This window comes from Lycorma delicatula, chromosome 13, assembly GCF_047948215.1.
Source record: "Lycorma delicatula isolate Av1 chromosome 13, ASM4794821v1, whole genome shotgun sequence".
Lineage (NCBI taxonomy): Eukaryota > Metazoa > Arthropoda > Insecta > Hemiptera > Fulgoridae > Lycorma > Lycorma delicatula.
This window is the reverse complement of record NC_134467.1, coordinates 18,396,370-18,408,744: the sequence shown is the minus strand read 5'-3', so window position 1 is coordinate 18,408,744 and position 12,375 is coordinate 18,396,370. Positions and strand designations below refer to the sequence as shown.

Here is a 12,375-nt window from a genome sequence, read left to right as displayed (position 1 = left end):
TTGATCTATGCAGACGTCAAAATATTTTATTGGATTTACTTTTTCTTGTTTGGGACATAAATGTGGAATAAAAGTTGGCCTTTTGCAGTTTATTGAATACGTTATGTTAGGAGGCTGACTACCGTGATTTGTAGAAAACGTCTTAAACACGCTTTTTTTAACATTTTAGGTTAGTAAATGTTCGTCAAACCCACTGAAATATAGAAATACTGGAATGGACAATAGCGTTAGAAATCCGTGCCAACCAAGATAGCAGATTTAGAGGTATACCTATCTTTCTCTACAGTCCGTCCAAAAGGTTTGTGACGATCTTCTCATCACAAATCACAAGTTATCTTTCATAATTCAAGTTATTGTAGAAAGTTTTTATACGATACAATCATATAAATGTACCTCAAAATTTATTTAATATTCATAAGCATTGAAATTTTTCTATTAATTAAATAGAATTATAAGATTTCATCACTTAATCTGAATTACAATTAAGTTTTATGGAATCACTTTCTGAAGGGACGGTACGTTAGGTACAATGCGCATGCGCTGTGCGACAATGACAACTACACCTCTAAATCTATCTGTCTCACGTTCGTTATGAGCTCACGTTGGACATAGGCAGTGCCGATTCCAGTATTTCTATATTTCAGCGGTCATACCAAGCTTTGACACTCCTAACACTTTCTTCAGCGGATCTTAAAATCTCATCCCATGAGAAGACCGTGAAAATGAAGGCAGTGTCATCAGCGAAAGACATCATATCACTTCTTTTTTTTTATTTTTAGATTTAATAAGTTATTTATTTACAAAACGAATAAGACAGGGGATAATACTGATCCTTGTGGTAATCCGTATTTAGTAGAGCACTTTATGCAACTATTTTTGCCGATCGCAAGTATTTTCGATCTGTTTTTTAGGTAACTTGTAAATAATACGAGAGATATATCTTAAGTAAAGACCGGTGGGAAATTTTTCTCCTTAAGGTTAGCGAACCTGTGTAGTTCATGGCCATTCTAGTAATGTACACATTGCATTGCTGTTTGTAAGTTGTCGCGTTGTAGTACCTTTGATTACGTGTGAGTTATTACGTTATAAAATGAATAGGAAATTCGATATTACCGCCTACTGTGAAATACGTGGTCATACGTTTTTTAAACCATCAAAACGTTAAGCCGGCTGAAATTCATAGGCAGTCGGTTGCTGTGTACAGTGATAATGTAATGAACGAAAGAAACATCGGAAAATGCTGTGTAAGGTTTAGAAATAACAGAATTAATGTGCACGATGAAGAACGTTCTGGGAGGCTCACGATAATCACTTGTTGAGAAAAGATCATCACTCAACGATTACCGATTTGGCCCTTATTTTTCCTGATGTTTCGAGAGCTGTTATCGGTCGGATTGTTCATGACCATTTAGGCTTCAAAAAAGTCTGTGCACGTCGGGTGCAACACGTCTTAACGGGACGCCACAAAAAATCCGAATGGGATGTGCTTTGGAATTTTTGATGCGCTACACATAAAAAGGTGATGAGTTCCTTAATTCAATCGTTCCCTGTGATAAAACATGTATTTCGTATTACACGTCAAAGAGAAAACGGCAGTCAAGTGAATCGCGTCATCCTCAATCACCAACCAGATCGACAAAGTCATTTGGACGAAAACCGATGGCCACAGTCTTTTGGAATCGGTTTGGCACACTGCTGATCGATTTCATCCCACATGGGATGACTATAAATGAAGAAGCCGACACACGCCCAACACTAACAACTACAACACGTCCACGTGTTGCGAATTCGAACGCAACACGTGGACGAGAACATTTAGATGGGAAATTTACGATAACCTACCATATAGTCCGGACTTATATAAAATTTCCCGTGGGAATTAAACTCCCCTTAGACGACCGGCCCACGCTAAAAAGCTTAACACAGTCGCCTCAGGGTTTCATGGAGACGCAGTCTGCCCTCCCTAGCTCGTCTAAACTCGGACATCCCATCGGGGTCTCCTGGGCGTCCTCGAAAACACACTTATCACCTCTTTCGGTGATCAGAATGTTTCTCCGCAGGAGAGCTACCCTTCCCGTTCCTATTATACCTCATCAAGACACACATTTCGTTTGCCTTTCAGAGTTACGCGTCCCCTATGGAATCATCGGAGAGCTCCGACCCTCCCACTCTTGCGCGTGAGTAGGCCCGAACGCCCTAGTCATAGAGGCTGCCTCCCTGGACCCTACACGCATCAAGATATAGTCCGGACTTTAGCTCCTTCTCATTATCATTTGTTTGGAAATTGCACGAATTTTTGAGTGGTAAGCACTTCGTGGCTGACGATAAACTTAAAAAAGATGTTAATCAGTGGCTAAATGGATTGGCGGCAGAAGAATACGATTAGGCTATATTGAAACCGGTGTGTCACTACAACAAATGTCTTTATTCATGTGATTATACAGAGAAGTAGTAAAGGTATTTAGTTTAACAGAAATAAAAAATATTTATAACATTTTCAGAATAAAGTTTTTTACAATGAAACGGTCTTTATTTTAGAGAAAATAAATAAACGGTCTTTATCTCGTAAAATTATTTCCGTTTCTTCGTGAAACACGCTGTATAATTTCACTACTCTCATAATTTAAGCAAATTCGTTTTAATGACGCGTGTTAACACTTAATTTATTTATTACTACACCAACGTGCTCTATATCGCCCAATACTAATTAATGTGTAGGTTTACTACAGGGACATCAAGTTATTAAAATAATTTCTTGTTAAAAAAATTTTACTATACCAAATTTTTTTTTAATCTGATACCGAATCAAAAAAAAATTATAAAAAACAAAATATGTTACATTATTTTAAAAGATAAATTATTCGCCACATAAACTTGGGGCTTATACTGAAAAATATTAAAAAAATTCCACTCTTGATCGGGATTCAAACCAAGGATTTCCCGGATAAAAAATAATACTCTACCTTTTCATCACGTATGTCGGATTTTAATTCCATTAACTTTCTCTTATATTAAATGAAAGCTGATTTTAACCGATTTCAACAAATATTACGTAATATATGGTTTTCTTCCCTTTTCGTTCGATTTTGTCATGAAATAAACCGATTTCGATCATTTTTAATTTATTTTATAGAAAATTTCCTCCGAGATAGTCTTTTAGTAAGTTTCTTCCTGATATAATTAGCAGGCGATTTTTTTTTTCAACAAAAAATTAATGATCTACTTGGATTATTTAACGATCCTTTTTTTTATCTTTACGTAACATTGTGAAGAAATAACCTAATAATACATAATAATCTCAAAATTCAATTTTTCTCTGTAACATTAGGGAAATGTTATGTTATAGAGTTGGTACTACTCACCAGATACAATTTCCCACCCACCGGGTTGATCTAGCGGTAAACGCGTCTACGTAAATCAGCTGATTTGAAGTCGAGAGTTCCAACGTTCAAATCGTAGTATAGCCAGTTACTTTTATTCGGATTTGAATACTAGATCGTGGATACCGGTGTTTAGGTTTCAATTAACCACACATCGCAGAAATGGTCGACCTGAGACTGTACAAGACTACAATTCACTTAGACTCATATACGAGATGCGACAATGAAGTAATGAGACTGATATGAAAAAAAATGTTGCTTAACGTTTTAGTCATTTTTAGTGTTGTCTCCTTCAAAGTAGTTCCCCTCTGATTGCACACACTTATTCCAGAGCTTCTGCCATTGATGGTAACATTTCTGGAACTCATCTTCTGTAATATCCTACAAGACCGTCGTCACAGCTTTTTGGACATCTTGTGTTGTTTGAAAATGGTGTCTGTTGACCGCGATTTTGACTCTTGGAAATAGAAAAAAGTCGCACGTAGCGATATCTGGTGAATAAGGTGGCTGTGGTAGTACTGAAATTTGTTTTGAGGTTAAAAATTGCTGTACTGACAGAGCAGTTTGAGAAGGCGCATTATCGTGATGCAGAATCCAATTATCAGCGATTTTGGCACGGACACGAAGAACTCGTTTATGAAGTCTTTCTAAAATTTCTTTGTAGAAATATCGGTTAACTGTTTGTCCAGGAGGCACCCGCTCTTTATGAACAATTCCCTTGGAATCGAAGAAGCACACAAGCGTGCGTTTCACTTTTGACTTTGACATGCGAGATTTTATTGGTCTGGGTGATCCCTTTGAGCACCATTGCGAACTTTGGCGTTTGTCTGTGGATCGTGTTGAAAAAATCAACCTTCATCACCGGTGATAACACGGATCAACAAATCTGGATTGATTTCCGTTTGCTCCAACAGATCGGCTGCCACATTTTTCCGTGTTTCTCGCAGTTGTTGTGTAAGATTTTTGGGGACCATTTTTGCACAAATCTTTCTCATACCGAGATCTTCAGTTAATATTAGACGAAACGTTTCTCGATCGATGTTGAGTTCTTCTGCAATCATTTCCACGGATAATCTTCTATCAGATCACACGATTTCACGCACCCTGGTCAAGTTGACATCTGTGCGTGAGGTTGACGGTCGTCCACTGCGGTCTTCATCTTCAACATTCGTTCTGCCTTCGCTAAAAATTTTATGCCACCGAAAAACTTGAGCTCTTGACATAACCTCCTCTCCAAAAGCCTTCTGAAGCTTACCGTAAGTTCTCCCGTTTTCACCCGATTTAACGCAAAAAGAAACGGCATACCGTTGCGCAATATTTTGCGGTTTCATTTCTGTGACGAGAGACAAACACGTGTTCACTTATTACAGCACAACTTACAACTCAGAAGTTGCATCAATGTGCCGCTTGGACTAGAAGTAGCTTATAGACCAAGGTCAAAGATGGTGTGCCTTCGCAAGCTGCAGGGTTGCCACATCTTGCAAAGAAAAATCAGTCTCATTACTTTATTGTCGCACCTCGTATATCATCCTCTGAAGTAATACCTGACGGTAATTCCCTGAGACAGGAAAAAGTAAGATACAGATGTCCCAAGAATAAACCTTCAGGACATGTTCTACTGGTGAAAATGATGAAAAAATTCATATAAACATAGGTCAGAAAACATTTTGGTTTCGAGTTATGACTAGCGAAAGATTTCGTCCGGATTTAAGCTCTTCTAATAAAAGGAAGCCCTACTGTAATTTTTGGTGTTCAAATTAAGCAGTAAAATTGATGGTTTCTTGGGTAATTTTAGCTGAAAAATACGATAAAATAGATCCTAAATCTGTAACTCCAGTAGTTTTTAGGATATCCGACGTAAAACACTAAATTCCATGTCGAAAAATAAGATTTTTTTAGGTTTTTGTAGCTTTGTTAAATGACCAATAAATGAGAAAGATTTAGTAATAAAACTGGTAGAGAATTTAATTCTAAGAAAATCAAAGTAAATACAGCCAATAAGAACTTTTAAAAATCGGGTTTTGCTTTCTTATACGAAGTAAAGGAAGGATTGTGATCGCGAAAAATTTCGGTTTTCAAATTTCAACAGTAATATCCATTTTGAATAATTTCGGCGTGACGTCTGTACGTACGTGTGTATGTATCTCGCATAACTCAAAAACGATTAGCCATAGGATGTTGAAATGTTGGATGTAGGACTTCCGTAACATCTAGTTGTGTACCTCTCATTTTGATTGCAATCGACTGAAATAAAAGTGTCCAAAATAATCCAAAACATTTGGATTTTGGGCTTTCTCTTAGCTACAGTATTTAGCCCACATTGAGTGCTTTTCAATTATATATCATAAGTGGTACTTATTTTGATTGGTTCGAAATTGGTTATTGTGATCGCGAAAAATTTGGGTTTTTAGATTTCAACGGAAATATCCATTTTGACAATTCCTGAATCCATTTTGACTAGTTTCGGCGTTACGTCTGTATCTTGCTTAAATAAAGCGGTGAAACTGGCACAACCATCATTACCACGTTTTACTATCATTTGATAGACCGAGTATGTCTTCAAATTTGTTAGGTAATTCTGTTCCTCTGCAGTACATTGTAAATAAATTTACTACGCATAGTATTACAATACACGATAACACAAAATCTTTTAATAAATCTCAACAGCCTAGACCTAAGCGGTCTAGTACCTAGACCTAAGCGGAAATTTCTTGTGCTACATCACTATCTATAGAGATTATGTTTTACCAAAAAATTTCCGAAGAAAAATAGAATTATTTTTTTTGTCTTCTATAAAATAAAAAAAATTGAAAAATTCTATTTCTTATACTTCTATTTTCTTTTTCTACTAGAAGGAAAAATAGTAGAAGTATTATTTTTTCTTCTCGAAATTACCATCCGAAGATGTTCACAACAACATGATTCGTAATGAGATATATGAATTTCAATTTTAGAAAAATCCAAACTATTATTTAGTGAAAACTTTTTAAATTAGAAATTATTTCAAACAAAAAATAATTAATATTAGATAAAATATAAAATTAAAAATGTTTGCGATGCAGGACAACCAAATTGTAAATTATTATTATTGATTAATAAATTATTATAACAAGGAAGTATTGCAATCGCGAAAACTTTCGGTCTTCAGATTTTAACAGAAATAACCATTTGACCATCCCTGAATCCATTTTGACTAGTTTCGGCTTGACATCTGTACGTACGTACGTATGTATCTCGCATAACTCAAAAACGATCGATCAGCCGTAGGATGTTGAAATTTTGGATTTCGTACTGTTGTAACATCTAGTCGTGCACCTCCCCTTTTCATTGCGATTGACTGGACCAAAAGCGTCCAAAAAATTTCGATTTTGGACTTTTTCTTAACTGCAGTAATAAGTCCTATAATTGAGAGTATTTCAACGATATACCATACGCGGTAGTTATTTTCATCGGTTCCAAAGTTATAGCCAAATTAAGTTTTAATTAATGAAATATTTGGATCTTACAAGGAGAAGGCACATCGGTTTGAATGACTTAATCTCCTTTTTTTAACTTTTTTATTTTTTAATTTAAATATATTGATTTATTAATAATTATTAACCTCTGATTGTAAAAAAATACGATAAATAATAATTCAATAACAAACAAAAAAAAAATATGAAAAATATCAGAAGTTATTAATGAAATAAAATTTTATGAATTTGAAATGTGTATATGTGTTAGAAATGTGTATATGTAATTTAATAGGCGTACAAGAAAGTCATGTGGTGTTTACATCAGATTTTTACATTTATATAACAACAACCCAATAACATTTTTTCCGAAAAAGGATAAATTTTCAATATTAATAATCAATCTTTGATTACTCTTCCATATTTTTTTTTTATTTCTACTCGTGGATTTTATTCGAACACAGATCTTCCACATGTACCTGAGGGAGGTCCAACACAAGCAATATTGCTTATAATTATAAATATCTCTCTCTTTTTTCCTGTTTAGCCTCCGGTAACTACCGTTTAGATAATTCTTCAGAGGATAATATGTGTTTGAGTGTAAATGAAGTGTAGTCTTGTACATTCTCAGTTTGACCGTTCCTGAGATGTGTGGTTAATTGAAACCCAACCACCAAAGAGCACCGGTATCCACGATCTAGTATTCAAATCCGTGTAAAAATAACTGGCTTTACTAGGACTAGAACGCTGGAACTCTTGGCCTTGAAATCAGCTGATTTGGGAAGACGTGTTCACCACTAGACCAACCCGGTGGGTTTAATAAAAAAAAAAAAAAAACCGTACCCGCTAATCGTGTCAAGCGAGCAAAGCAAGCGTAGGTTAAATTTGATTAATTATACATATAATTTCTCTACAAACACTTCCAAATACACACTGATTTGGAAGAAAAAAAAAATTGATACCGGCTTACCGAAAAAGCTTCATATTTTAAAATAATTTCGCGCCAAAAATGGAAGGAAAAAATCTAGCGCAGTTTTGCTCAAGAAGACCGACTTTTCTTTAACTTAATTTAGTTTTAATATTTAAATAATTTTTTTTTTAATTTCGTTTAATATTGTTAACAATAGATACCGCACGTAGATAAAGAAACATCAACGTTTCAACTTGTAGCAACATAACGAACCAGGCTTTTAATTTGCCTCACTCAAATTTTTTCGACATTAAATTGAACGTAACTGAATAACGACTCAACCAATATACGTAAAATTTTCATATACACATCTTGAAATACACTACTATAACATATCTAAATTTGAATTATATTGATCAAATAGTTTTGAAGATTTTCGAGCCACAAATTCTATAATTAGTCCAATATATATATGTATATATTGGGCTAATTATAGAATTTGTGGCTAATTCTTGGCCACATATGGAAACTAAATGGTTTCCATATATATATATATATATATATATATATATATATATATATATATATATGGAAACTAAATGGTTTCCATATATATATATATATATATATATATATATGGAAACCCTATTTTAAGTAAATGGTACTTTCAAACTCCTCATGCTTTCAAATTTACATTTTGAAAATTCATTATCAACTCCCACTTTCCCATTATGCTATACAGAAACCGTAATTTTTTTTAGAAAAGTCTATAAAAAAATATATAGAAAACTAGAAATATTTTAAAAATACATATTACATAGTATTTATTATATTCCACTACATCTTAACTCATTGTTAAATATTATTTGGTCATTTCAATTTTTTTTTTTCATTTTTTTCTTTATCTTCAGTGATTTGACTGGTTTGATGCAGCTCTCCAAGATTCCCTATCTAATGCCAGTAGTTTCATTTCGGTACACCCCGTACATCCGGAACGGAACGCAAAAGTGGCGGGAGTTTCACAAATTCTCCCTTCGAATCGCAGAACCTGGACAGTGTCCCTTGCTGCTGTATGATTCTGTTAATCGGGCGTGTTTCAAGGGTTTATTTTAATGTCGGGTTTAAGTATCAAGTTTTGTTATATTTTATGGACGGATTTGTGATTAGGATTCCATATCCGTTTTTGACCAGCGTTCTCAAACCCGTTTCTGGGTCCGACCGCGGGAGACTAAGCTTTTAAAACCTGTGCCCCCTAACGCTTCATAGGCTAGCAGGAATATGCCACAACGGGGCACTAACTGTTTGGAGGGGGCAATGCGCCCCCTTCTTCGCAATTGCTGATTTAATTTAATTAATTGTAAGTATTGAGCCCCATACATCCAACAATTTGTTTTATATATTCCAAACGTTGTCTGCCTGCATAATTTTTCCCATGTACATGTCCCTTTAATATTACAGCGACTGTTTCAGAATACCTTAATATTGGACCTATAAGTATTTTTTCTTTTTTTTTTTTGTTTTGTTTAAACTCCGGACCACCGATAGATATTGCTTCAAAGGATATCACAGAATGAGAAGAATGATTTTTAGCGTGTGTTAAAATGCCATGCCTGACCGGGATTCGAACCCGGGACATCCGGATGAAAGGCTCAGACACAACCACTCGCGCCACTGAGGCCGGCCTCTTCTTTTAACTATATTTTTCTAAATGCTTCTTTCTTCATCGATTTACCGCAACACCTCTTTATTTGTCACTTTATCCACCTATTTGATTTTTAACATTCTCCTATAGCACCACATTTCAAAAGCTTCTAATCTTTTTTTCTCTGGTACTCCGATCGACCAAGTTTCACTTCCATAAAAAGCTACGGTCCAAACATATAATTTCAAAAATGACTTCGTGACGTATAAATTAATTTTTGACTGAAAACTTGTTTCGATTGTGATATTCGGAATTTTATATCGCTCCTGTTTCGTCCATTTTTTATTACTTCCCAAATAATAAAATTCTTCTACGTCCATAATTTTTTCTCTTCCTATTTTTATATTCAGTGGTTCAACTACATTATTTCTACTATATTTCATTACTTTCTTTTTGTTCTTGTTTATTTTCAAGCGGTATTTCTTGCGTAGGACTTCATCCATGCCATTCATTTTTTTCATGAATATTGAAAAATCTACCTATTTTTCAAATGAAATTATAATATTTCTAATACTTTTAAAAAAAGGAAAAACAGTCCGTTTCTGTTATTCTTTTAATTAATCCTCCTAATTAATAAGACATATAAATTATTTTTAATTCACCACAGATTTAAAAAAAAAAATTGTTTCAAAAAAGAATTATAATAAAAATTTGTAAGAATTTTTTCAATTTTTTTTTATTTTTAATAAAAGTATATTTTTAAAAACAACACTAAAATCATGAAACGAAAATAATTTTTTTACATAACTTTCACTGAATTTTTTGTTTTAAAATTAATTATTAACCGGTATAAGTTTTTTTTTTCCAATAAACTAATAAAGGATTTTAAAATTCCTAAAAAATAAAATTGATAAATAATTTCTCCTTTCGAATAAATCGTATTTAAAAAAATGTTTAATAAACAATTTATTTAAAAAAATAAATTGTTTTTTTCTTACGCGAGAAATTTAAAAATAAAAAAGTACTTAAACATTGAAAAAGGGTATTTTCAAATTTATTCTAAATAAATAAAAGTATTTAACAAAATCATGAAGAATTAATAGAAAGTGATAACAGAAAACACTTCCTTGTTAAAAACGAAATCATAAATACTTTTATAAAAAATATACGCATATGAAAATATATAAGCACATACATATAATTATTTATTTTTTCTTAATAATTAGCTTAAAATAAAAATATAATTAAATTCTAATTAAAAAATAAAACAGTAAATTAATAAATTATATATATGTATTAATTAATTAATATATCAAACGTACCTGAATTCAAAATAAGCAGATGAAATAAAAACAACACGTAATATAATAAACAATTATTAAAATTACAAAATGTATTATTAAAATATTTACAATTTGAAATCAATTTACATCCTGTTTGCGCCATGACAGACACATTACTACTGAAAGAAACTGCACTGTACCTTTAAGAATCAAGTGAATGGTGAGTTAAGGTAAGGAAGGAGGTGGATGGCTAACTAACAAAATAAAGGAGAAAGTTCTTTCGATTACTAGCGCTACATAGCGGTAAAATTAATGTACTAATATGCACCGCATACAAAACCTGAATAAAATGAACGGCACTAATACAACAACTATTTTTAACGTGTGTTTGTAATACGTACACTTGTAATATTCTACGACTGTTGCGGGTTGCCTATACTCGCCCGCCTTATTGCCACTATCCACCAGCTGTTTTAATATTTTTATTATTATTATTAAGTTGTTGCAATACAAATCGCAACTAGCTAAACAAAGATAAAGAATGTAATAAACAGAGAGGGCTAGTTTTATATATCCTTTACTCACGGGAGAACAAACTAGAGAAAAAAAAAACTATAAAGATTTACGAATTCTTTATATACACTAAAAATTTTTTTAATTATTAAAATAACTTTATGGCAGATTATTATAGTTGATAAGCAAGATATTTTATCCTGATGAAAGGTACCTGACTTAAAAGGAAAAAGAATGATAAAACCTGGACTATAGAAGCATTGTATAATATATATAATAGAACGTCGATTATCCGTTTTGATAATTACAAGGTCGAATCAGAAAATCAAAAATACGGATAATTGAAACATTTAAAAAAATGTTTATCATATGTGCTGGAAATCATTTTAATGTATAATAGGTATTACATAATAGGAATAACGGAATACCTGTAGAATTACTGCGCAGTGCAGGTAAGGAAGCGATTGATAGATTATACAAACTGGTGTGTAATATTTATGAAAATGGGGAATTTCCATCAGACTTCAAAAAGTGTTATAGTCATGATACCAAAGAAAGCAGAGGCAGATAAATATGAAGAATACAGAACGATTAGTTTAACTAGTCGTGCATCAAAAATCATAACTAGAATTCAATACAGAAGAATTGAGAGGAGAGTGGAAGAAGTGTTAGGAGAAGACCCAAATTGATTTCAGGAAAAGTATAGGGACAAGGGAAGCAATGTTAGGCCTCAGATGAATAGTAGAAGGAAGATTAAAGAAAAATAAACCGACATAAAAGGCGTTTATAGATCTAGAAAAGGAATTCGATAACGTAGACTGGAATAAAATGTTCAGCATTTTAAAAAAATTAGGGTTCAAATACAGAGATAGAAGAACGATTGCTAACATGTACAGCAACCAAACAGCAACAGTAATAATTGAAGAACATAATAAAGAAGCCGTAATAAGAAAGGGACTACGACAAGAATGCTCCCTATCTCCGTTACTTTTTAATCTTTACATGGAACTAGCGGTTAATAATATTAAAGAACAATTTAGATTCGGAGTAACAGTACAAGGTGAAAAGATAAAGATGCTACGATTTGCTGATGATATAGTAATTCTACCCGAGAGTAAAAAGGATTTAGAAGAAACAATGAATGGCATAGATGAAGTCCTACGCAAGAACTATCGCATGAAAATAAACAAGAACA

The 12,375-nt window shown here is 33.1% G+C and overlaps 1 protein-coding gene across 3 annotated transcripts in view; it reads right to left on the bottom strand.

The window, feature by feature from the left end:
* Duox (dual oxidase) overlaps positions 1-12,375 on the bottom strand; it is a 390,283-nt gene that overhangs the window by 332,912 nt on the left and 44,996 nt on the right. The window contains exon 1 of one of the 3 annotated variants that reach the window (XM_075381170.1): positions 10,707-10,866. The exons of the other annotated variants lie outside the window; for them this stretch is intronic. Within the exon in view, the coding sequence (XP_075237285.1) occupies positions 10,707-10,830 (124 nt within the window). The 5' untranslated portion in view covers positions 10,831-10,866. Of the gene's footprint in view, positions 1-10,706; positions 10,867-12,375 lie in introns of those variants that run through there. 3 annotated transcript variants of the gene reach the window in all.